Genomic DNA, 27,378 nt, shown 5'->3' with positions numbered 1-27,378 from the left:
ATAATATATGAAGTTTCCTCCAATAAATGTAGGGCTGCAACTTACCATTATTTTCATTTTCACCGATTAAGCTGTCATGAACGGCAAAGTTTCACAGAGGCCAAGGTGACGTGTTCAGTGTGTTGTTTTGTCAAACCAATGGTCCAAAATCCAAATATTTTCCCTAAAAATGACTCAAATGATAAATCCAGTATCACAATAGTCCACAATTATAATTTTCTGCTGACTGATGAACTGTTCAGCTCAACATGAATGAGAAGTCCTCACCTAAATTATCACTTAACTGTTTTTAAAGAGATGAAGCAATATGTCAGTGAGTCATCTCTGATAGCTTCACTGAATAATAAAAGGTCTTCTATTGCTCTGATGATTAAATTGAGTATATGAGAGTATCTAAGGCCAGCCCTCCAAGCTAAATACTTTTTTTTATACACACATTTTTAATCATAATTGCATGTGCCCGTTTGACCTCATGAAAGTTTTACAACTGATGGAGATTTGAATGTTAAATGCACCGAAGCTCCTCTGTGTTTATGTGTCTGAAACACTAGCGTCATTTGCTCCGTGTTGGATCCCTCTCATTGTGCCTGACTGATGATGCTGAGCCACTGTAACCGTGGTTCAGCCCCTTGAGAATACTGGCTATGGGGTCCAGGTTTCCATCCTGCTGTTTACTGTTACCTGTATTTTGTTTCCCTGCAGGCTTGGCAAGTGTTGGGGACCACGCAAGCTGAAAATGAGAATGAGCAGGCTGCGATCGTCTCCCTCCAGAGGTAAGGAGAAACAACTGCATCAAATTCCCATTTAAAAAAAAAATGTTCTCAGACTTGGCGGAGCTGTCAGCTGTTATTGCTCAGAGACACCATATGTTTGCATAAGTGGGACTCTGTGGAAATGTTAAGAGATGAAGCCCATCATATGAAATTTGCCTGAGAGGTTTCAATAAACTTTTTGGCAGAAGTCTATTCAGCAAGAGAAGTCAAAATTCTGATGTAGAGATTTGTTTTATTTATAGTCCTGAGGAAAAGAGCTCTTTACTGTTTTACTTTACCAAGCTGCGATTGGAAGGAAAGGTTCTGTGATTTTTATTCCTAAAATAGAGACACCCCACATGGATGGTGATTGCACAGAGCCAGGGTATGAGTCCTCAATGGGAGGTGGCCCACTTTCATTCATAACACTGCTGAAGCCAGAAATTGCACCTATCTGGGAGTGTGAACGCTGACAAGTCAACTGAAGACACAGGAGACAGCCATTCAGGAAAAAATGCATCCGTCCTTTTTTTTTTTTCCCCAAAGTGTGACATAAATTGTCCATTCTGTGAAATAGAAAAAATACTAAGAAATAAATAAATAAAAACATTTCATTGCTGTTCTATGTAAATGGGATTACAAACGATGCAAATAATGTATTTCCCAATTCCTGCGAGAATCTCACGTAATCCAATTGACGCATTGATGCATATTCTGAAACGCCACTCAGATCTCAGATAGTTTGCATGGTGTATATTATGTAATGCCCCATCTGTGAGGGGTGTGTTTGGGTACGAAGTGAGATTAAATGTTTAACTGGCATTAGTCCTGTTGTTGCTACACTGGCAACACTTCAGTTGGCAAGCACCATGTTACCCTGCTCTATTCAGCTTTTTTTTTTTTTTTTACCACTGCATTAAAAATTGCAACACAAACAAAAACACATTAAAAATAAACATTTTGTTTGGCTAATGTTATTTCTCATGCACAGAACTTTTGTTTAGTTTTGCCTTATTCTGTCATGGTTATTTTATGCTTCACTTTTGATGCTCAAAACATGTGAGCTTTGCCTCCACAGCTCTCTGCAAAAACATTTTCTGAAGTGCAGTGGGTAACTGAAGTGGCATTAATGTGAATGATGGATGTGTGGTTAGTTTGATTATGTATACAAAAAAAAAATCTGCCAAAAGTGGGACTTTTCCATTTTCTACCCCTTGTACACATGGGACATTTAACTTTTTTCACACAAAAAAAGGAACACATCCTTGAAAGTGTACAGTGGATTTGAGTGGCCTGAACCAAAGTTTATATAATATCCAGCACACTGCAGTGGGGGACTGAAATAATTTGGTTTGACTGAGATTATGTGGGTTTTAAGGAAGTTGGCGCATCAGCTGTAGCAAATCTGTCTTGAAAATTATCTTGATGAAATCTTGTTTTGGTCTCTCCTCCAGTTTCTAAACTAATCCGAGTTGTGCATCCGACAGAGTGCTGCTCTTCTCCCATTTTCAATTACAAAAGCCACAGTAGATCTTAGTGGCGGTTGTCCAAGTGATGTAACCGGTGATATAACGTCAGCACTCGCAACAAACACGCTTTCCATCTCCAGCTCACCAAGAGCGTTTTTTTCCCTAAATGCAAATCATCTAACCCCACTGCTGAGGGCAGCATGCAAACCCAGTCCTCTGCAGGAGAGGCAGTGCAGGAGAGATGCAGCTCATCCATCCTGACCCAGAAATCATTAGCCTCTGCCTGATGTTCCCTCGCTTTGGCCTGTCCCAATTAATGCCTGTCAAATCTAGATTTTCCTTTGAAGTGCACACCTTACACCATCTCTTCTCTCCCATGCCCGGGTCCTTTCTCTATCCAGGTGTTTGGAGCTCCACCCAAACAACCTCCAAGCCCTCATGGCCCTGGCAGTGAGCCTGACCAACACTGGTATGCGACATGATGCCTGCGAGGCCCTGCTCCGCTGGCTGCGACACAATCCAAAGTACAAGCACTTATTGAAGGGCAAAACGCACCTCATAGGATCCCCAAACTCTCAACGCAGGATGTCTACCGCTCTCAACATGGGCAGACATGAAAGGTAGAGTATTTAGACTGAATGGGCAGACAGTTCAACGATACTTTTTACCTGATGAAAACATCAAATAGATCATGTCGCTGTATTTTTAGATCTTGTAAAATGACATTTAACCTAAAGATCTGGCACACATTATGTTATGTTGTGTGCCATGTTGCACTGCTGTGTGAGTGGCATGTTTGACTGTGCGTAACAGCAGTCTTTTGATGGTCATTTACACATTGTCCATAACAATAACTATGTCAGGTAACAAACTGCATCAGCCTCGGGTCGGATCCGAACTGAAAAATCAGACAGTCTGTTGGGTGCGTGCCGGGCTCAGTTATAATTGCCTCAGACTCGGGTCAGGTTCGGTCAGGAAAATGCGGCCCAAGCCACGCTATAGTGTGCTCACCTGTGTGTGTGTGCACCCCCTAATATAACAGTAGGGGAAACACTGCTTATCTATAAGTACAGAGTCACTGAGTACCTGACAAACATATGATACATCATGTGCTACAAGCTGCATACTCAAAAACAAGATCATTACCGGCTGTTTCAGGGTCTCATTTGTTTTACTTAAACTGCTGTTACTTTGTCAGGAGAAGCAAAATCTGATTTCAAGGTCTCTCAACCACAGCTGGTATTGGTGTAATTTCACTGGTGAAGCAGCAATCATGGAGCTTCGTGTATCCATCTTGTCAAACCACTCTTACTGCTGTAGAAGGCAGACCATCTGTATTATCTTAAGCTAGGAAAAATGAGGCCGTTAGATATATCAGATTGAAAAGGCCTAATTCTGCTCCCAAAGTAAAGCAGCACTTTATCAAAATATTTAATCATCTAGTCAATGTGAAGAGGTACATCCCAATTACTGTGGTCTCTGCTCCAATCCATTCATATCATACTTTTTATTTCTGCTTCTTACTCCATCCCTCACTCTTTACACTCCTCTTTTCTGTTCTTTCCTCTCCTTTTTTCTCTCTAGTAAGTTTTTCAAGTGAAGCAGCAACAACAGGAAAGATTCAGTTTGTATTAGCAGTAACATAACACAGCTCTAGTACAGCTGAAAGCAATCAGTAAACAATAAAATAAAGCAGATATCTGAAAGTCCAAACAGGAACACAGGGGTGAAACTCCAAACCACAGAAATTCAAGTGGATTCTGCAGAAGTACAGTTGAAAACAGAGAAAAAAATGTGATGGTCTGATGGTCTAGCACAGCCAGACCTCCGGGAACAGCATTGTTCAGCCTTGCTTTCAATTTTTCCTAGTGGCCACTTGTGGTATTGCAGCAAAAAACAAATGCTGTGTGTCCCAAAAGGGACAGGACACCTCAAACTGCATTCATTCATAAATTCATTCATTTTCTGTAACCGCTTATCCTGTTGGGAGTCACAGGGGGGCTGGAACCTATCCCAGCTGACACTGGGCAAGAGGCGGGGTACACCCTGGACAGGTCGCCAGACCATCACAGGGCTGACACATAGAGACAGACAACTATTCACGCTCACATTCACACTTACGGGCAATTTAGAGTCACTAATAAACCTAATGTGCATGTCTTTGGACTGTGGGAAGCCCGAGAAAACCCACGCTGACACAGAAAGAACATGCAGACTCCGCACAGAAGTGCTCCCTGACCCCAGGATCAAACACCGAAACCTCTTGCCGAGAGGCGACAATGCTAACCACTGCCATACCGTGCCCACCTCAAACTGCAAACAAGGTCAATTGTGACTCGATCATGAATTTTTGACCCATGGAGGTTTTACTTTTGTAAAACCGTCCTTGAGCTGAAAAAAGCAATTTAAAAATCCATGACATCGTCTCAAAAAATTCTATGGGCTGAGCGCCAACTTGTGGGCAGGGCCAGCGTGTAAAACACTACTGTGCATATTCAGTGGGTTGCATAACCCACTAGTAAACCCAGACGCTAGAAACTTTATTTGCATAAAAGCGAACAAGAAAAGCAATTCTTACTGGACTAAGTAAGCGCCATCTTGTGGTCTGGTATCCAGATTTAATAATACATGGATGGAACCCTTCATAATTCAAGTGTAGTGGAAACATACAATATGTCATCACAGCTTGGCTCGGCTCTGCATGGTGCTGCTAAATCGAACCAACCATGGTACAATAACTCAAGAAGCATGGAAGTCATCGTGTTTATCATGTTATAAATTTGGCTCACTTTCTTGATGGTTGATTTAAGTTTAGTTAAAAGAGTGTGCCCTACTAGCACTACAGTGCTGACCATGAACAGCAACATCCCCAGTTCACATTTGGCTATGCATCCTTGCTGCATGTTGTTCCCCATATCTTCCTATCATTTCCTAATAAAGGCATAAAATGCCCCCAAAAAATTATTTTGCCTGCTTCACTGCTTGGCCAGAACCACAAACAAAACAATAACAAAAACTTACCAATCAAGTAAAATAAAAACAAAAACAGTTCATTAGCTATTCATTTCATTAACTAATAACCTTCAAAACACTAAACTCTGCTACTTTTGCTGCCAACACGGAGGATGTGATTTACATAAACTGAACTAATGAACAAAAACAAAACTGAATACTAGTCGTCCTTCTTTTACTCAGCTCTCTCTGCATGTGTCCTTGCCGTTATTTCTCTTTTCTTCTTCCCTCATTTTATCTCTGTTAGCTTCCTGTCAATCTCCCTCTCTCTCTCTCATTTCTTACACTGTGAATAAAAGTTGACATGCAGTACAGTGCACATTGTAGCTCTGCGATCTTAAGAGTGCTCACTCAGCAGCCTTAAGTCACACTAATCCTTAGCTGTGTTTGTGTTATCTGTGTGTGTGTGTGTGTGTGTGTGTGTGTGTGTGTGTGTGTGTCCACAGCTCCATGCTACCCGAGGTCAAGGAGCTCTTCCTGGAAGCAGTTCAGCACAACTCTGACAGCATCGACCCGGATTTGCAGACAGGCCTTGGGGTGCTCTACAACCTCAGCGGAGAATTCAACAAAGCTGTAGAGTCCTTCAATACAGCCCTGTCAGTGCGGCCTGAGGTAGGAACTCGGACACGTGTACAAACACACACACACACGGTCACACAGGAACAGGCAGATTAGACAGATTGTAGCTGTATTTGTACAAACGCTTGTCAGAGGCGGAGATGCTCTGCATGCAGGAATAATCTCATTGGTGGGGTCAAGCTTCAGTGGGTGGAGCCATGGAAGAGAAAAGAATAAATTACCTCATTTATAAACGTCAAGGCCAAAAAATGTAAAATCCTCATCTGATCAGCTTTGGCACCACCAACAGTATGGAACAATTTTGAGGTATCTATAGTTTGAGAATTCTGCTGCCACTCAGTATGTGCCAGGGTCTCACTGACAAAGATCTAACCAGCTGACTGTAAGCTGTGGTTTGTGAACACATGGGATGCACTGCTTTCCTTGCAGAAACAGCATATGTCAGACAGCTGGTTGACTCCAGCTGGTACTCTATTATGTCAATGATGTAAACTCTGCACCTTTCATGAAACACTATTCATGGTGATCAGAGGCTCATTCAGATATTCACAGCAGATACAGTTAACAAAACTGATCATCTCTGCTCGACTGCACTCCGAGGATGCCGGCTCGTCTGCGTACCCTTGCTGGTGGCCGTTTATACACTGCTACATGGGAGTCATGCAACATTTCACAATAAGAAAATGATGCCTGTATACGTATATTATCTCAGTATTACTGGAATAAGATTGTATTCTTCAGTACAAAGCCTAATGTTATAGTGAATTACTGCAATAATGATAATAATACAAACACAAACCATGACAGTTAAACCGCAACATAACTTTTCTCCAAAATTTGAGGTTCCACAGTATAAGTGCCAACCAATATTGTGAGATTGTGGCATTTATTACGCCCAATCACATTTCAATGTTAAAACTAATCACAGTATAGAACTGTGTATAAGCTATGAATGCACAACACACTTGTAATGCTTACTATAATATATAGCGTGACAAATAGCAAACTAGCAAAAATATTTTTTGACATTTTCCATAGTACACTGTGAATGTATTAGCAAAGAAATGTTAATATATTAGACTTTGACATATCAAATACACTGCATGTTTCAATTTAGCTATGGTAAAAATGCACATTGTCTGTTCCTCTCTGTAGAAAGTAATGACTTTTATCATTTTTTAATGTGAACATATACCAGACGTCTGTATTCATGTATTAATATATAAATCTCACCCATGAATTGCCAAGCCTTGTCCACAACTTTTTCAAGTCTTCCTTACCATGTGTTCCCACCAAACATGATGAACGCGATTTACTTGCGCGAGTAAATGAAAATTCATCGCGCTTCTCCCTTGAGTTTGGACGCTGGGCCATTTATGTTAAATCTGCATTATCGCGTCAGATGCGTGAGTACGAGCCAGCCCATTTTCACTAGATAACAACAACATTACTTCCGCCACTTCTTTCTCTCATTGACCATGGCTGAGATCACCATGATCGCTGCACTGTACCTGCTCTGGAGGTCCCAGATTCGTCTGAGGGCCAAACGCCACCGTCGGTTCTGTGTGCATGATATCCTGCAGAGGCACACTGCACTCGGCAAGTTCCACCATCTCCTATAGGAGCTATATAGATTATAGATTTGACCGACACCAGGCAGGGCGTGAGAACATCAGGACGTCAGTGACGTCGGGACAGTCTCAATGTTGATAGGCTATTGCGTCACGGTGTCAGGCGAATTCGCCTCAGAAGTTCAATATTTTCAACGATGCGGGCGAATTTCGCGTCTATCGCGTCCTTCTCATTGCGCTAAACGCGTCCATCGCGCCGCCCACTGCAAATTTGCATCAATTCGCGTCTTTGCATTAACTTTATATGTAATCTAGTCGCAAATTTGCAAATTAGCGTTTGGTGGGTACACAACATTAGACATTCACTCATATTCCACAAGACAATCTAAGGACTTTTATCTTTCATGATGTCGGACTTCTCTTAATCAATATTCATTGAAATACAGAGGACCATCTCTTTGGAACATCCTTCTTACATTTCTACAATCATCACCTACAGTATCGTTATTCAAAAAACATCTGAAAGGACTCTAATTTGCAAAGACTCTTAATACTTCATTGATTCATTTGTAATTTGTTTGTTTGTCTGTTTTTGTAGATTGTATATCTCTAATAATTTTGTGTTATTTATTAGTCTGGAACTCTTGTTTAACTATGCAAACTTCACTTTTATCTTTTTATGTATGATTGTTGTTATTTAATAGGAGAGGTATCTTCATAAGCTATTTTTGGCTTCTAACCTCTCCTGCACAATGTTTTAACTTTTAATTTCCCTTTTTCTGTATTTTCTATATATGTATATGTGCAAATAAACTAAACAAAATACATAATTCATTATAAATAGTTGCATTTATAATCTTGGATGTTCAGTATGCAAGCTTAAATTAACTTTCTGAGATATTGTGGCTGTTGCATTTTAGTTCATTTTATATTAAGAGCACAGTATTCCAATAATAATATGCAAAATATGAGCTGCCTCCTACAGTTTAACTGATTTGGCTTCTGAGAAACACATATAGTGCCTAAGATCTGCTACAAACACACACGCAACACAAAGTCACACACTTGAAAACCATGATCTGTCACACACCACATGTTCCCATGCAAACACATACAGCATACATGAAACCCTCGAGCTTGTACACATCCTTAGAGGGATGAAGCCACAAATATCCAGGGAGAGCACATGGAAACAAATGCAGTGAAGCACATCAAACGGTCACAGCAATATGTGAAATAAGGAGCTGCCAAATTTGGCCCCATGAACTCTTGACTGGCACACATACGATCTCAGCGTAAAACAAGATCTGGTGCACACACATTTGCACAGAAAAACAAAACAAAACAAAAAAAACACTTTGATGCATATTTCATGCACAACAAACAAAATAAACACATACATACACAATTACAACCACAAACTTTCCCTCCATCTCTGCATCCCCTTCATGCAAATCAGTCTCTGTCCTCCCAGCGCTGTCCCAGGCCGGCAAGAATATTACTCACTGTTAAATCCAACCTCCCACATTTGACTTGGTAATATCTGCTCCCCTGCTGGAAAAAATAGCTCTGAACACAAAGGGAGGTAATTATATCCCGCTGCTAGGCTTAGCCAAAGATGAAGGACCCCTATACTGTAGCAGACCATGACCTCTGTATGTGCCTGTCTACCTGCAGGTGGGAAACAGAGGCAAGGACACTCTGTGATGTAACGCAGCTCTCCTTAAAATACCCTTGTTAGGTTACTTCACAGCAGGGAGCGGCATTAACACTCCAAACAGTTCCTTGTTATTTGTGCATAAAAAAAAAAACAAAAAAAAAAAACAGAATTATCCCTCTAACGCTGCTTTGTCATGCTGTCTCTGCATATATAAGGCTGAGTGCTATGTAGCAACACAGATTATTCAGCTCTGTTTCACTCACACTTTTCTGTTAAACACACTGTCAGCTGCTTGGGCAGGTCTTTCAGAGATGGAAAGCATTTAAGACTTAAAAGATAACTGGAGAGATGGTGCTGATGAGTTTTTAATTCAGGCTAACATGAACTCCCCACTGTGTTTACTAATTAAATACATCCAGAAATATTTATAAATGCAAGCCACATTATCAAGGCTGACAGCATCTAACTACACACATCACAGTGAAGTTTCCTAAAACAAATCTTCATCTTCACCCTCTGACACTGCTCATCCTTCAACCAACCCCAACACTCACCATCCATCCAGGACTACTTGTTGTGGAACCGCCTGGGGGCCACGCTGGCAAATGGGGACCGGAGTGAGGAGGCAGTGGAGGCTTACACGCGAGCCCTGGAGCTGCAGCCAGGGTTTATCAGGTCCCGCTACAACCTAGGCATCAGCTGCATTAACCTGGGGGCACACAGGTGAGTGATGTGGGGCTATAGGAGGGTGGGAAAGAGCTCCTACACTATGCAATGGAGTAGAATTAGTTAGGGTAGCACCCATTATGAAAAGTCAAAATTATACTTCAGGCCATTTTAGAGAATATACAATCTAGTTAAGTGAGATAAATAAATACAAACTTAGCAATTCACCTGTTATGCAGCAGGCTATGACCTTTCAACTATGCAGTAAATCATAGACAAAAAATTCATATTAGGTACTCAATCAGCCTGTTATTTTCCAATTAAGCAATTAATCGTCTTGACAGTGTCCGAAAATAGTGAAAAAATGGCCTTTATAATTTCCTACAGGCTGTGGTCAATATTCAGATTTCTTGTTTTATCCGGTCCAACTAGTATCAACTCCTCATACTGTAGAGGCTGCAACCAGAGAATGTTTGGCATTTTCGCTTACAAAAACAACGAAAGAAAGAATTACATTAAAACAACTGTTCATAAGTTTTCTGTCAAACTTATCATTGCAGCTCTAATTCAGAAATCACAAAAGTTGTGATTTGGAGCAGACTAAGGGTGTTATGTATAATATGTATTTTCACTGAAAATGTACAAAAATGATGATGGTTTGGCCTCTCTGTAGCACCACAATGCTTCATTTACAATGGTATATTGTGACACATTTTACCATTATCAAAAAAATTGCAGTTGAGATTTTTTTTAATTGTGATTTCATTAATATTTCAATTAACTGTGCAGCTCTGAGCAGACAATCCATGGATTACTATCAGCATGTGCATTAAATTAATGTTGAATGTTACAATAATTGCTTTTAGGTGATATTTCCCAAATGCCTGGCTGATTACAAAAAAATGTGGAGAAAATGTTCATTTTGTGAGTGAAAAAGCCAATATTATAGAGACATATCTGTGTGAATTAGCAAAACTCTGAGGGAAATATACAGCAAAAATAATTAATGTTAATTTAAACAATTCAGCCCATACAGCACTTATAAAACCCCCAAATTAGTATGCAGACTCATAATGCACCCAAAATAAAAGAGGGCCCAAAAACAACAAGTGTAGTAACTTAGCCCTCAAAGCAGCAGAAATTAAGAAATTAAGCTAGCAGCCAGCAGACCCCAAAACATAGCCAGGTCCAAGCAATAAAACTAGCAAGCCGCCATGACAGTCAAAAAACAACTTTAATATAACATAATATAATAGTTTAGCAAAATAAATAGAAAACAGCCTACTTATTTTGTTGAAGAGAAGCAGTGACCCTCAGCATCTCAGGTGAAAGTAATTAACCTTCATGGAAGAGTTTTTTCCGCGAAGACAAGAAAATAACCGTTGGGTTTGAAGTGACGGTTAAGGCTAACACCTGTATGACATGGTAGACTAACCGGTGTCACTCAAACATTATTATTCCTTCACAAACTTCCCTGAGACGACAGGACGGACCGTGAGCAAGTGAGTTAGCCTATGGAAGGATATGGAGGCGGTGACCGTAGCATTTAGCAGCTAGCTAACTCGGTGCAAAGCGGCGCGCGGCGTAACTGTCAACTGAATCCAAACGCCCATCCTCGCGGACTGAGCCCTCGCGGATTTCAATCGTACGTACTGTGACGAGTTCAACGTCATCACGTAAAGTCTGTGCCCTCGAGACTTTCACTCGTTGCCATGGGGACATTCGAACGACGATTGCTATGACTGCATACAGTCATCATACGTACGTACGATGAGCAGACAGAAATTAACAGCAGTTATAACTGCTGTTCTGTCCCTGCTGATAACAAGATATAACTCTCATGTATAAGGTTGTTTTGTGAGTAAACAAAATAACTTTCTGTATTACATATGGAAGACATTCAAATTCAGGGATGTTTGTAAATAAGGACAGAGCTATGACTAAATAAATCTGGTAGGCCTATTAGTTTCATCAGAAGATCTTCTTTTGTCATTTATTGGCCTCTTTTCTAGCCTATATATTTGGCTATAAGAGAGGCTGCGATAATACACTGCATTATGATTCTCCTCTGTAGCCTATATTTTTACATATTTCTGTATCATGATATTGAATAGCATTTCTGGCCTGCGTGATTCAAGTATTGCTTTAAAAGGCTACAGTTGCCATTTTGTAGGTATTTAAATCTGTTGAAGTCTGCACCCCAAGCGGACCCTCTGAAAGTCTGCAGAAAGCCTGCTTTAGGCTCCTTGTGGACTGGATGAACTCTAGATTTGGACAGCCCTAAGAACTCCCAGACTACTCAGGAATGTGCCATGCAGCAAAGTCTAGACATTTTGGGTGCGTGCCGAATCACACACTTTTCATTTTTACTTTTAGTAGGTACTGCAACCCAGAGAGCTGTGCTGTTGTTACTTTGTAATGTGTGAAGTTTAACTTTAAAGTTATAACTGCACAGATTGTAGACTCTAATATATTTGTGACAGTGAAATTACATCTACAGTCCTGTGCCGTTGTTATTTTTCATAGTTATGTCCTATTGTTGTTGGTCATACATTGTAATAGGAGAGTATACCCACGTCCTCCTCGGTAGCCTACCCATTTACAAAGTAGTACACACATCTCATCAATCAGGCCTACCACTCTGCTAACTGTCACTTAACGTGCTAAGTTAGCTCGGTGGCTACGGGACAATAAGTTCATTTGGACTTTCCATCTCTTTGGCCCTCCACTCCTTCAAAGGCCAGCACTTCCAAAAACCTTGTACAGATTTACTTTACTCGCACTGATTGTAAATGCTGGGGTGACCAGGCCATAAGATGATGTCTGAATCAGTCCTAGCACGTGAAATGACATGTTTGGGTGTGCGGAGCCTGAGCAGGATCAATCCTTGCAAGTTTCCTCTACCCACACAGGATGCCTTAAACCAAACTGATCCCTGTTGTTGTTGCTTCCCCAGAGAGGCGGCCAGTAACTTCCTGACTGCCTTAAGCCTTCAGAGGAAAAGCCGGAGTCGCCAGCAGTCCCATCAGGTGATGTCTGGAAACATCTGGGCGGCTCTGAGGATAGCTTTATCCATGATGGACCAGCCCGAACTCTTCCAGGCTGCAAACATTGGCGACCTGGATCTTCTCATGCGGGCCTTCAACCTAGACATTTGAGGAATGGGAGGTAGTGACAATAGCAGCTCCCCCCTTCACTTACTCTTCAATTTCTACCCAACAGCCAAAAGCCCAAAGTGCACACATCAGAGCGGATCAGATCTGATGTTAGAGACGTAGAGTAGTGTGGTTTTTATGCACGTCCAAATTAACTGCCGTCGTCAAAGTTGTCACATTTTTCGCCCAAGTACCTTGGAGCGGTTCTGAGGACAGGTTCTTCCAAGTGCTTGAAGTGACTGCTTTGTGATGGATTTGCACTGCAATTTGTGATTTCCCTGAAGAGCACAAGGACGGGCAAAGATTGTACGAGCAATGCCTTAGAGAACACATCAATTAAAAACTGACTCATCCAGTGGAACAGAGCTGAGCCAGGAGAGACAGGCAGACAGACAGCTCGAGAATCTCACACAGGAACCCTCACATGCTGTTTGCAGAGAAAAGATGAGGTTTTGAGAAAGAATGAGAAATGAAAAAAAAAAGGTTTTGTTATCCAAGTAGTTTCTAGGACTCAAGTCTGTCTCGCCCTCCTGAAGGATGGATTTAGTGAGCAAATGATAAAGACGGCACCGTATGACCTGAAGTTCGAAATTCTGTTCCTGGCTTGTTTTCATCCTCTTTCAATGGAGAATAATGATACTGCATGAATAAGCATTTTCATAAATGGATTTCTTGTTTAAAATTAACATATTTTAGAAGTTTTCCCTTTGCACTTCAGACAAACAGATACCTTCCTCAACCCAAGTGGAATGTGCAAGCCAGGTTGTAAAGCCTTACTCAAATGCATGCGGGCAACAATATTTATTTATACTATTTTTATGGCAACACAAAAACACTAAGCCATTTTCAGACTGGTTTTGAATTCTTTAAATAACTGCCATCTTCTGAACTTGAAAGCTTTCTGAGCCATTATTTTTTTTGTTTTGTTGTTGTTGTTTTCTTTTGTTTTGGCTCCTAGCTTCTCTTTGTTCCCTTTATGCTGAATGGTTAGAGAAATACACACAAAGCCGGGCAACATTGATCTTTAAAACCTTCATTAGTGTGGAAACTTTCAAACTTTCTCATATGAACAAAAGTCGTTACAGGTCTAAAAATATCTCTTTCATCTTCTGGGATGGCTTTAGTAGCCCTCACATTTGATGTAACCACCCAAATCTCATTTTCCCAACTGTATTCATTTCAATACAGTGTAATAACATTACAGGTAATAGATGTGTAGCTGCAAGCCAAGACCTAAGCAAGCCTGGGGTATTTCCTAATGCAGTCATTTGTATCTTCGCTGTGCCTCCGCAGGCAGCGAACCTCATACATTTAATTAAATTAGTCTGCCTCAGCCATCATGCATGATTTAAATATTTATGTAAGCTTGGGCAGAATGCCGCACATATTTGAAAAGCTATTTGTTCGACCATCTGCAGACTTCAATTCACATGAAGACATTAAGTTATCATGCATCTGCAAAACACATGATTTTATGGAGCCAGTTATTTGAGATGATTCCTCCACATCACCACACAAGCAAAGCTTTTAAACATGCTTTTTTGGCTTCTCGAGCATCACTGCTGCTAGTTTGAAAATGAAGTGAACATCACGTTTCTTGCTGTGCGACAAAGTAAATGATAGATAATCTGCTGTTCTGAATAGCTCAGCACCCTGGTGTTGAAAAGACGTGTGCACAGTTTTGGCTGCGCTGCTGTAGAAAGCAGGTTTTTATTCACAGATCCTATGCAAAAGGTCATGTTTTATGTTGCCATACTGAATTGTCAGTTTGTCCCCATCTGCCTCGGTGGACCAAAAGGAAGTGGTGATTCTGTGCTTTGAAAGAACGCTATCAGGGGAAACCAGAGACCAGTACCAGAGCCATTCATCTTCCAAACTGTACAGCTTTGATGTCATGGTCTGTATGAGAAGAAGTGTTTCATTAGGAAGCTGGGGGAGAACAAAAACAAGTGTGCTTTTTCATGAGAGAAGTGTGGTCAGTGGATGCACAAACAGCATCCACTGAAAGTGTAGCCTTCATGTTTTATAACCCCGCGGTGCGGCGATCTGACCCCGCACCTGCCGAATTCACTGACGTACATCAAGCTCTGCTATCAGATCCATGTTTTATTTCACAAGCCACTGCACATGTTCTCTTTGAAACTCACCTCAAATACACTTTGAGAGGGGAAACTAAAGTGCAGAGGTAACAAACTGTAACTGTTGTCCAACCGGTCACATTAATATGTTATCCACTTTCAACGTAATGAGTAAGATGATATTTCAGGCTGAAACAGATGAGTAGCTACTGCAGTCAGATACTTTAAAAAAAATGTTGGCAGAGATTCTCTGTGGCCAACCATGATGTTTAATAGATCAAGGAGGCAGAGGAGCCCAGCGAGACACAGCACATATGTGCATGCCACTAACAATCTGCATCAGAGGGGGGCTGACAGTGGACTGCACAATGACAAAGGCAACGAGGCCAAAGCAGAAGCGGAGGCACAAATTTATTCAGAGATTTCATGATTAAAGACTTGGCAATGTAGCTTTTGTTTTTCACTGGAATAATATGGGTGATATCCAGTAGTCCATCAGTGATATCCTGTTGAATATTTCATCATCTTTCAATTACTAAATAAGTTATCTTCAGCAGCATAGATGGAACCAGTCAGTCTGTCTGCCCACAACTTTGCTTCAGGCAGAAATATCTCAGCAGCTGTTTGATGGATTGCCATGAAATTTAGCGCAGGAATTCATGTTCACCAGGGGATGCCTCCTGCTGACTGGGGTGATCCTAAGACTTTTGCTTTAGTGCCACAAAAAGTAGGGATGGGAACCAAATTGTCTTGGCATTGTATGCCTCTGAGGTTATCAGTTTCTTTTATCGATGCTGGCATGTTTTTCTAACAGCTGTGCATTGCTAAACAATGACGTTAAACTCATGCATCTACGCTGCTGGAAGCTTGGAGCAAGATGGAGCCATGGTGGAGAGGAAGAAAGTGTGGCTTCATTTTATGAAGATGACAACAGTGTTTCTTGTAATGTCTGTAAAATGATAATTCCAAGTAAGGGTGGATACATCGCAACATGAGTTTAAAGACATACTATACAGAATTTTCCCTAAAAACCAGAAGTAATCCCTCTCAGTCATCACTTAACACTAGAGTGTGTGGTGGTGTATTTTTCTGCCCTCTGCCACTGCCTCTCAACCAAGCAGGACGTCTATTGCTGAGGAGAAATATCCTCTGTATAACATTATTAACATTTTATCAACATTAGCATCAAGCAGGGAGGTTTAGCAGATTCTTTTGTCTCAGAATACCAAAACGAAAACAAATGCTGTACAAACAGGCTATTCTCCTTATTTCATTCATTTCATATGATCAATACGTCTGCTCTGATGCTGAAAACCTGTGTGCACCTACTGTTTTCCACACAGAAAACTGATCAGGACTCAATAAGGGAACTGATAAACAATTAGAGGAATAAACAAAATCGATAATGGCTTTGGTATCAATAAAATCTTATCAATTCCCATCCCTAACCATTAGTGAAATATCTAAACTACTGCATAGATCACCATGAAATGTGGCACAGACATTCCTGCCCTCCTCAGGATGGATTTTAATAACTTTTTTTTTATCTCACATCACCATCAGGTCAAAATTTAAATGTGTCCAATACCTGCGAAGCTAATTATATTCTCATCAGCCTCAGCTTTACTTTGCGTTTAGTGCTAAATAACAACTGCTAGTATGCTAAACATTAGCATGTTAGCATTGTTGCAGCACCACTGTGCAGCCTCACAGAGCCCCGAGCATGGCTGCAGACTCTTGCTTGCATCTATGTTCCAGCTGCTCCCACTGTACATCTGTTTCAGCCAAGCTTCTGTTGACATCCACCTCAGTTTTTTATGGTGTGTGTACAAACGCTGCCGGCTAGAGGCTCACTGAGCCAGCGTGCTGAGCACTGTTCCCAAGACTGTTTCATTTGTATCAGATTAGAGTCTTAGCACATCCAAGACAAGCTTCCACCCACTTTTCTTTCCATAAACCCAGTGTACTTGTTATAGTTCCCTGAGAAACTGTTGAGCGTCTTGGGAGTTATTCTTCAGGCCAGTATCCCTCCTGTTTTTAAAAATGAACACATACTCTGTCCCTGGTCCTCCCAGCTGTCTTATGTGTCAACAGTGAACTGTAGAAACTCAAAAACATGATGTCTGGTAAGTTGTGATTTCCAAATCAACTCTAGTTTTCTTATATGAGGTTGTAGGCCTTCGCTTTTTTGCATTTCAAGATACTGTAGTTGTGTTAAAAATGAGAAACTTATTTTTTTAAAGAAACTTTAAATTGCTGGCTTAAAGTCTAAACTTTTACTGTGCACATCATACTGCAGCGCATTGACATAGGATGCCTGGTGGCAGATTTCTTTTTGTTGAACCTACCTACCGTACCTTCTCAGGTGAACTGACCTAGCTTAACGCATGCTCCTGAGGAACAGATGGAGGTTGATCGCATGCTAGATCCTCTACATTTGTTTTTTTTCTGGATGCTATTTTCATTTGTATGCATGAAAAAAATGGAAGTGCTTTCTTTTGCTCCCACTAATGTAGAGAAATGAAATATATCATGAGGTTTCCTTACAATATTTCTACAATGCACTTTTAAAATCTGCAACCTTGACGAGAAGTGATGTATATATTCAGTTATATATTCTACACCAGATGCTTTTTCTTGCATAGAACGAGCGAGTGCGCGAGGCTCGAGCAGAGAGATGAGTGTGAGGCGCATCACACTTAAATCTCTTCTGAACGTGCCGACACTTGAGCTTGAAAACTGGTACATTGCTACCACTGGATAACTGTAGTTGTATCCTGTAGAAATTTTGTAATTATGGCTTCGACAAATTATAAATGTGCTGGTGACACTTTTGATAACCCCACCCAGTACAGCCATCTGTCTGTTGTTTCTAAATGCTTTTAGTGTTGAAACATGATCATGCTTAACGTCACATCAATGAAATGTCATGCACACATTCATAAAGCTGCTGTGAATGATTCATAGTTACTTATTAATATCATAATTTTATAAACTGTAAATCATTACAGCTTTGTTGGTTCTGGTTACACATGTAAACAGAACAAAACATTGAAATGAGTGATATTAACATGTTCAGCACTGAGTTTACACAGTGTTGCTTTATATACAGAGACCCAAAGTGTTCAGAATTACGTAAATAAGTAAATACATATGGCATTGTGGAATAAATAATCATATGAATCATGAATAAAAACAGACATGTATATGTAATGTGACTATGAAATGAGGTGCGAAATAACCACAAAACTCAGCATATTATTTGGGATTTTCACAATAAAAGTCTATAAAGTATGGAAATATGTTGGAAAACCAGTATGAATGATATGGGCTGGAATTATTTTTTATTATATAACATGTTTGCAGTACTTCCCAGCAGTGATAATGATAAGAAAAAAAGACTGATGGAAAAAACACACATAAAAAATAATTAATTCAAGATCGGTTTGTTAAATTTGCCGTTATGAGTCGATTAGCTTCGTAGCTACTGTAGCTAGCAGTAGCTCCTCCTGCAACACAATGTACTGTTGCACGGGGGTGTAAATCACAAGTTTAACCATGATGTGATATCAGTTATTTAAATGACAATACAATATTTGCTGGTGTCACAAAGTCTGCCATGATACGATTTCAATTTGGTTTAACTCAAGGGCCATGGACTAATATGACACATTATCAATAAATATCAGCATTGTCTTTTTCTTGGCTGCTTACCATTATCCACCTACTGCTAGCCTGTTTAGGAATAAGGTGCTGGTACAGAAATGGTGACACAGACGTGCCATGAGAATTTCAAAGTAAAGGCATATCTAAAAGATTATGATGTGTATCTGTGTTTTCACTTTGCAGCATTGATACTGGATTGATGATCACTGAATCGATTTATCTATCCAGATTGATGTATCATTACACCCATACATGTTTCAACAATCCGACTTTTAGTTTGTAGGTGTTTAACGTCTCCTGACAGCCTGCAATCTGATACAATAACATTTTATAACTACCACTACTGCTGACAGCAGGCAAGAGAAAATATTTTGCACATTAGATTTAAGATATTTTAGTATCTTCTATGGCCTTCTTTAAAATGTATTCATTTATTTAGAGGAAATACCTGTATTTATGTAATAAATTTTGAACACTTTGGATCTCCATATTTATGAAGCTTTGTGAGTGTGGGTTTAGTCTTCATGCATTAAATATCAGGTTCTCACAATATGAAGCCTTTATAAATTGTTATTAACGGCATCATTGGTTGGGGTTATCAAAGGTTTTCAGTACGTGCTGTGTACATTTCTTTCTTCACTCCTTTAATTCAACATGTGTACAAAGGCAGTTTGCTCTGGGTTATTTATCGATGCATCAGACGTGTATGAATAAAATGATATTTTGATGAATGAAGTTAGAAATTATATACTTTATATACAGTATGAATAACTTATTGAAACACCTACTATAATGCATATTACTCTCCCTGTATAATCACAAAGAAAGCATTAGCACCTTTGAAACGTACAATATGAAAGTAATCTTTTAAAATAAACTGTTGTTATATATTCTACGCTCTCGTGTTTTTATTTTCCAAAAGAAAAACACTTGAACTGCAGCGTCTTGTTCTTTCGTAAAGAGGCCAAGTCTCAACAAAGGTGGAGTTTATTAAATTATCCAAACATCGTAAGTAAACAGTGCCACTGAGTATACTGTCATGACTCTATTCACATACACCTAAGCCACATTTGGATAAACGCATACATTACAAAAGTCAACTTAAAATATTCCCTTCAGGAAATCTAGGTAATGAAAACTACAGAATTGGCACAAACTTGTTTGCAAAAAGGCAACAGAGTAAAAACAGGTGAAGAACCTTTTTTTTTTTTGACATTTAGTTAAATGAAAAAAGAGAATACAACTCACAAAAGTACACTTGTACAATCCAAATGACTAAATGTCAACGTCTAGTGCACATGCTGACAGTGAAAAAGCCTTTTTGTGACAAATTGAACCGTAACGTTTTAATAACGTGGAGGAAAAAGAATGGAAGAGACCGAGCTGGAGGGAAAGCTGGAACAAAAAGACAATAAAGTGATCAGGAGGATGGGAGGGGTTCGGGGGGACAAAAGGTGCTGAGAAATAAAATTAATTGCACAGAGTACTTGAAGACATTTATGACTAAACATTATTAAGCAAGACGACAAGTTTATGACCCGCCCACTGACGATGAAGAGCAGAGACAGCGATTACAGACCAGGGTTTGACAGGACACATTTGGTTTCTGACAAAATCACTTTTCATGGGAAGAACGGCAGAAACACAAGACTTGCATAGAGAGACCTTTGAGAATTCCCCGCTGCATAGACAACGCACACTGCAGCAGCTTATCAAGTAGTATCTGATGAAGATGAGAGGTCGAGATATGATAAAACCGAAGTTTTGCTCAGGGAAGTCTAGGCACAGTGTTGTTAAAGGGGAGCACTGCTGAAATACAGATTTATTCTGTAACATGGATATTCATCTAAAGATTTTATGTGTCTGTAAAGACATTAACCTTCAAGGAAATACACTCCTATGGCACCTACGACCTTTCACACATGCACTGCAAACCTGAAATTATCTACACATGACCTGAATGAGCTCTACTGTATGCAAGAACGCAAAGGTCTGAATCAGTTGGATCGTACAATAAACAGACTTTATACTATCAGCTCCCTAGAAGTCTGTGTGATGTCCAACTGAGCCCATGCGTGAATAGAGTAGGGAATCGTCTGGAGAATTCAGCGCGAGCAAGAGGGCATGTGGATGACGTTTCCATCATGCCAGCTCGTGAAAAACCAACAATGGCAACAAAAATATCTGGAAAATTGACGAGATTCAAGAACTTCTCTCAGTGAGGGCCTTAGCCGAAATCAGCAACATACTTGTTTATGACCAAATTACCTACAGGCTATGTGACTGCGCTGTAATCCATGTTATGTCCTACCTCCTGTTCCACTCTACCCAGGCACCATCCCTCGCCTAAACCAGTGGTTCCCAACTGGGCCAGCTACAGGGTCCAGAATTCTAAGTCATCAGTTTGAGGTCCACACAGTTTAATATATTCAGCGTCAAACTTGCATTTGGACATGTCCTTGAGCTAATTTGATGTCTCTGAAGTAGCTGTTCGTTAGAAACTCACTCTACAGCAGGAAACAGCACTTCAAATTTAAAGCTCTGTGCTGGAAATTCACTGTACTTCAATATAAGGCGGAACTTGTACTTCTGCGTCGAATCAACACCCTACCTACGCTGCAGACTGCATCTATGGAGAGCCTACGGTGTACCCTACGCCAAAGCCTGACATGCACCTCCCCAGATACATAACTACACGTCACAGCAACGCAGACCTCCTGTCTATTTTTGTAAACTGAAACCATTTCCCTCAGTGGAAACTTATTTACTTTAATTTCACAGTTAAGAAACAATAAAATGTGAAGACAATAAAGCCTCCACAAAAATAGCATTTTAAGTCTTGTGTGTGTGTGATTTATCCTGGCTTCATATGAGCAGAGGTAATCTCCGCTCATCGCTAGGCTAATTTATACAATGTAAAATGCCATAGGCTTGCGCTTGTAATGTTAGCATGTTTTATTTGTGTGGAAAACATGTTTAGTATAAGACAGTTGTTTTGTCGGTGAACCTCATGAGTTGTAATTTCATAGTTACCTTTGTTACATGTTGCTGTTGTCCCTGGTTTTATATGAGAAGAGAGAAGTCCGCTAGCCACTAGGCTAATTTGTACAATGTAAAATGCCATAGGATTGTGCTAAAAACATTAGCATGTTATATTTGTGGGGAAAATGTGTATAGCAAAAGACAAATGTGTGTGAATGCTCTGAGTTATAGTGAAGCTGATTAATATGTACTTGTGTTTGAAATAGTATCTATTAAGCCATGTTTAATGTGTGTTTTAAATCAACTAAACTTTACAGCATTTCACAGAATTCCCCCCACTGACTAGTGTTTTACAGGTGTATCTGCAGAGTGACACAGACATCTCATAAATGGTTGCATAGGCCACATGCACAGGCTACAGCGTAGGGTCTGCCGCCCAGTATAAATCCCCCTTTCGGTGGGTTTTTTACAAAGTTGACACGTTTGAAAGTTGCTTGTGGTCCACTCAGAATGGACTATCGACCCACTGTTGGACCTTGACTCAGCAGTTGGGAACCACTGGTCTGAACCAAACGGAGTATTTCCAGAGGGTAAAATATCTGACACAATCTCCTGCTGGGTGCAACATGTGTGAAAGAGAAACTCCGGATCATGCCCGGACATAAATCTCCAGACAATGTCCAGAGTTGATTTGAGAAAAGCATTACCTGACTGATCCACAGTTTTTGATGTTCATCAGATATGCAGTAAAATACTCTTCTTTTGTTCTTTCAGTTATTATTGTCAGAGGATTGTCCTCTCCTTGAATATGAGAGGTAATGACTCCAAAATCATCTAAATATGTAATACAGTATCGCTCAGAAAGTCTATTTTCAGCAGCGCTCCCCTTTAAAATATGCACCCAAAAGTGCACAACGGAGTGAAAGACAGTTGTGCCGCTTGCCAAGGTCAACAAACTGGAATTACGTATTGTGCCACTGACCAGACTATCAGAGGCTGCTGATTCACCAATATTTGACAAACAACCACATAATATCTACACTGAATCTGTCCGGCACATTATGAACACACCGAGTAGATAAATGAGAAGAGTACAGAGTCTGCAGATTATAATCCATCTTGAGGTTATTCATAGTGACTCAACAGTAAAGGGCCAGTTCTACGTTCACTGTGGTTTTTGTGTTGAAGCTGAACAGGAGGTTTTGGTTGCAGTGAGCACCATGAAGTTTTACATTCAGCACCGCACCACGGTCTGTTATTAGGTCACCTTACAGCTTTGATCATACAGCAGGTTTAAGAGTAGATTTGGTTGTAGTTGCATATATTGCTTTAGACGTGAAAACAGTTCAGATGCATACATGAGTTAACTGACCTCTAAAATGTGGCAACATGTGAGGCGGAAACATTCATTTTAACTTTTGGGTCACAGTCTCAATCTGTCAGAGTGATAAAGGAAACAAACTGGACCGGCTGCAGCTGAGAGTTTAAGTTTTGCGGACTATGGAACTATCTTGGAATTTGGGCGTATGAATGAAAGAAGTTCACGCACTTCTGATTTGATATCTTGGAATAATCACTGCTTTGCTTATATTAGGCATTAATTATATGCAATAGTGTCGTCTCTTCATAGACTTAGGGCCACGTCAAGGGCTCAGCAGCACTGAAGTTGAATTTTAAGATATCACATTCAGTTGCTTATAGCTGGTGAATAAAAGTCCACTTGAACTGCATCAGCTGCAACATATGAACTTGTTTTTGTCAAAGTGCTTTCAGGGAAGGAAAATACTTCTATCTTGAAAACTCAGCCTGTTCACCTCAGAGAGTTTCTCATTAAAAGGGACAAACTTCATCTCCAGGTGGAACTAAAGCAGGTCTGAGCCATTACTCAACCTGTAATACTGTATTTTTAACTACAGTCGAGTTAACACCTGTTCACAGCCTTCTTGGTGCTCTCCTTCAGCCTGAACATACAGTATGTCGGTGATTTCTCTTTGTGTCCAACCAAAACATTTTAATTCTTAATGTTATTTCAATTTCCAGGGGATGAAAAACATTCTTTTGTATCTGAGAGCAAAATATAAAACCCACCAGCAGCACAGTAATTTCTTGTTGCAGTTTCAGAGCATCTCAGGGCTGGCAGTGAAGCCATTTCAATATACATTTATAAAATGTACCCCATTGAAAATACTGGCACAGCAGCTGAAGGCATAGAGGAGGAACAATGAGATTTGATATGTGACATTATTTTGTGTACAGAAGGGGAAATTGCACACGTCCCTCTGCACCTGCACTGTCAAGAAAATGTCTTTTCTTAAACACAAACACTGAAATATACATTTAAAGCATAACGAAACACAAATGCACAAAAAGCACATTGCTTTCCTTCTCTGACCAGTTTTCCTGGTTTGCTCCTGAATGACATCACAGTAAGGCGAGCAGCTGGTCTGAGAGGTTATTTCCATCGTTTTCACTGTGGCTGTTATTATAGTTGTCTGCCAGTCTTCGGGGGGGGAAAGACTGCGGTTCTTTAAAAGGTTGTACGGTGGAGGAGGGGGCGGTCACTTCAGTTTAACTGCTCGACAGTCGATGGTAAAAGTAGATGTAGCCCAAGTCTTTTGGAGGCCTTTCTGACAAACACACTTTGTGGTCGTTGTAGATCACCCACCTACAGGAAGAAAGAACATTTGAGTTTTGTTTTTTGCAGTGTGAAATGCGTTGAAAGTGTCATCTCTCTAAAACTGAGGACAGAAGAAATGTGTTGATTTAGTTTAATTCATTTTGACATTTCTGGTGGCAAAAACTTAATATTAAAACTGATAATAATAAATTAATTTCTTTAGAAAATTTATTTCCTGACATGAAAACACAAAAAGGTTAGACCTCCCTCGTAGTCATCAACAATGTGCAGTCAGTTTTGTACCAAAATAAACTGAGTAAACATAAAGTAGAGAATCTGTGTGCATCTCACCTTCCCTCCTTTTTGATGTGACAAACATAATGTCCAGACATTGTGGATGCTCCCATGTGACTGATGAAAGCAAAGAGCTCATAACCTGAAAAAGGCGGGACATCCAGTCATGTATATAGCATATGTCATTAGATAACACAGCAGTGTTTCACAAACACTAAATGTCTTACATTTAAACCATCTGTTAACACAGCCTGTTTAAATCAACGGCTTCGGTAGACAGACCAACACGTTCTCATCCCAGGTAATCAAATTCCAACGCTTTCTACTCCCGCTTTTAGTGTGTGACACCAACGCCAGAGGCACCCTTCAGCTTCTCTGTGAGAAGCACCCTTTAACGTCTGTATGTGATGCACAGCTGTCTCCTGGATGCACATACAGTTGCAGTTTAGGCAACAAAACTACTTAGACAGAACATGCTTTGGGTTAAAAAAAACTATTATAACAACATGATGTAAATATGTCCCATCCGTGAAGTCAATTTTTGACGGACTGACAGACATAAGTCATGTAACGTTTTCACATGAAACACAAACAGCAGTGTCCCGGGTCAAAGTCTGTGTTTGTGTGACCCATCCACTCTACATTGATTTACTAGCTCTATATACCAAAGACTGTATAATAATTATTTATTTATTATTTAACCCATTTTCAATCAGGTAAGTCCCGTTGAGATTAACTATCTCTTTTACAAAGGAGACCTGGCCAAGACAGTAGCACACAAAAAGTCACAGTACACACGCAGTAAGGAAAAAAAAAAAAAAAAAAAAAAGGACGACAGACGACTCCCCAAAAGTGAAGTCAAAACATCTTAATCGCCCCCTGGTGGCTGGCTGCAGTACAGGTCATACAGCTCCCATCCTCCATGTTAGCAGATGGGACATGAGCCAAACTAAAAACTCAAAGTACACGTCAAAAATTTTTTTTGCAAAGATTGTTTCTGTCATTAATAGTTGTTCTTATCACTCAAACGGGAGTTTGTAGTGGGAATTCGACACCGCAGGGATCACTACTGTGCAGACTCTGGCTCCAGATTACATTCCAATTGCAAGATGGCAGTGGTTGTAACCTGGATACTTTGACGTATAGTCTACCTTTATATACAGTCTATGCTTTAAAACATGTCAGTTTCTCTGAGCGTCAAATATTGTCGTGAATGGGTTTGTACTGGAGTTAGCTGAAGGCTCAGTGAGTCTAACAGAGAATCAAAGGATGCCTTTGGCAAAAGTGTCACGTGTCAAGGTGCGTGACAAAGCATTGGTGTTTAACGACCTGAGAATGAGATCAGGCTGGTACATACATACATACAGTACAAGCCTTGGCTATAAAGATTTTTTAAAGGCTCCACACAGGTGCAACACAGTATGAAAACAAAGAACAGGTGCTGATGGTAGCGTCTCGATGTTACAGGTCACGCACAACATAAAAACATTTATAAATAATTCAATATTATTTTTTTCAGAATGAAAAAAAAAAAGGGGTATTTCTTTATGTATTGTTCCTGGTGCAAGAGCACACTGTTTACCATGAAGACCAGTAAACAAGGTCCTCTTATGACAAAGACAGTTCAGAATATGCTTCTGTGAGGAGAATTCTTTGAAAAATTATGAAAAGCCAGGACAACTGCATTGCTAATGGAATGGCTAATGGAATTTTATGATTTACATTCATCATTTTGTGCTGTATTTGTTTAAACATTGTATGTGGACGCATTAGTACACTGTACATATCTTCTTTGTGAGGATTATTAAGAGTTAAAAAGCTCCTGAATCATGTTTTTGTGCCTAAAGTCAGTCTGGCAGAGCAGGTCAGCGCCCGGCAGCACCACAGTACACTGTGTATCAGCGTCAGACATTAATTGGAGCTGAGAGTAAACTGGCCTTTGAGAGAACATAACATCCTGGTAAAATTAAAAATCAGGAGCTGAAAAACGCCCTCTGACACACTTGTGGACTCTGACCCCATTTTAATTTCATTATAATGCAGCTTTTTGTCTTGTAAATTAATATACTAATATGCTAAATGTTTCTGCTGGATCTCTGCCCCAATTACTGAGCTTAAGTTTGGCTCCATCTTTCATTGCAATCCTACTGATTCTACATCGACAAAGGTTGATAAAAGTCAGCCTCTCATAACTTGATGAACCTTTAGATAAGGATCAGTACCATATAAAGTCAAGACAGACACAGCAGCTACAATGAGTCAAATCAGTCACGCAGAGTCACTCACGTCCCGGTCCGTCTTTGACCCGCGGGCCCGACGTGTCTCTGTCTGGGGACAGCGTGGAGTCGCTGTGTGAGTTGGCGTTGGAGAAAGCGTTGTCGTTGGGCTCCGTGTCAGCCATGTCTGAAAGGGCGTCGCTCTCTTCCTCCTCCGGGTGGGTGAAGATCCAGTCGAGTGCTCGTTCAAGGTTATTGTTCTGAAAGAATGTTTCAGGTTTAATACTTAAGTCCACTGTAACTCAAAACCAAAACGTTTATTATATAACAGTATTTTCATATTTGTAATGTGTCAGTTCAGGTAAATAAAATTTAGCCAGTTTATGGGGACTTATTACGCTCACAGTCAGGTTCCTACTTGTATTTTTGATTTCTAATAGAACATGTTTACATGCTTTAATGTTCAAAAAACTTTTCCTCATACGGTCTGTGCTGGAACACCTGTATTCACCCTCTGTCCGTGACGCTTTATAACAGCACATCCGCTCCCAAAAAACCCCAGTCTGCTCTGATTGGTCAGCATTTTTGGGTCTTCCTAACATGTAAAATCACCAATAAGAGCTTCTAAACCAAAGTCATCAAATCAAGGAGAAATTTACAT

General features: G+C 40.2%; 2 protein-coding genes across 4 annotated transcripts in view; one reads left to right on the top strand and one right to left on the bottom strand.

Moving 5' to 3' along the window:
- Positions 1-19,819, top strand: part of pex5la (peroxisomal biogenesis factor 5-like a) — a 136,773-nt gene extending 116,954 nt beyond the window's left edge. The window contains exons 11-15 of the mRNA XM_049588779.1: positions 703-773; positions 2,623-2,841; positions 5,680-5,845; positions 9,609-9,766; positions 12,666-19,819. Coding sequence (XP_049444736.1) covers positions 703-773; positions 2,623-2,841; positions 5,680-5,845; positions 9,609-9,766; positions 12,666-12,867 — 816 coding nt within the window. The 3' untranslated portion in view covers positions 12,868-19,819. The remainder of the gene's footprint in view (positions 1-702; positions 774-2,622; positions 2,842-5,679; positions 5,846-9,608; positions 9,767-12,665) is intronic.
- usp13 (ubiquitin specific peptidase 13) overlaps positions 19,580-27,378 on the bottom strand; it is a 54,954-nt gene continuing 47,155 nt past the window's right edge. For all 3 annotated transcript variants that reach the window (XM_049588775.1, XM_049588776.1, XM_049588774.1), the window contains exons 19-21: positions 26,788-26,977; positions 24,559-24,643; positions 19,580-24,255 (exon numbers count right to left, since the gene is read on the bottom strand). In XM_049588775.1, coding sequence (XP_049444732.1) covers positions 24,159-24,255; positions 24,559-24,643; positions 26,788-26,977 — 372 coding nt within the window. In that variant the 3' untranslated portion in view covers positions 19,580-24,158. The remainder of the gene's footprint in view (positions 24,256-24,558; positions 24,644-26,787; positions 26,978-27,378) is intronic.

The sequence above is a fragment of the Epinephelus fuscoguttatus genome, linkage group LG10 (assembly GCF_011397635.1).
Source record: "Epinephelus fuscoguttatus linkage group LG10, E.fuscoguttatus.final_Chr_v1".
Classification (NCBI taxonomy): Eukaryota; Metazoa; Chordata; class Actinopteri; order Perciformes; family Serranidae; genus Epinephelus; species Epinephelus fuscoguttatus.
The sequence above is the reverse complement of the archived record's forward strand: the minus strand, read 5'-3'. Positions and strand labels throughout refer to the sequence as shown.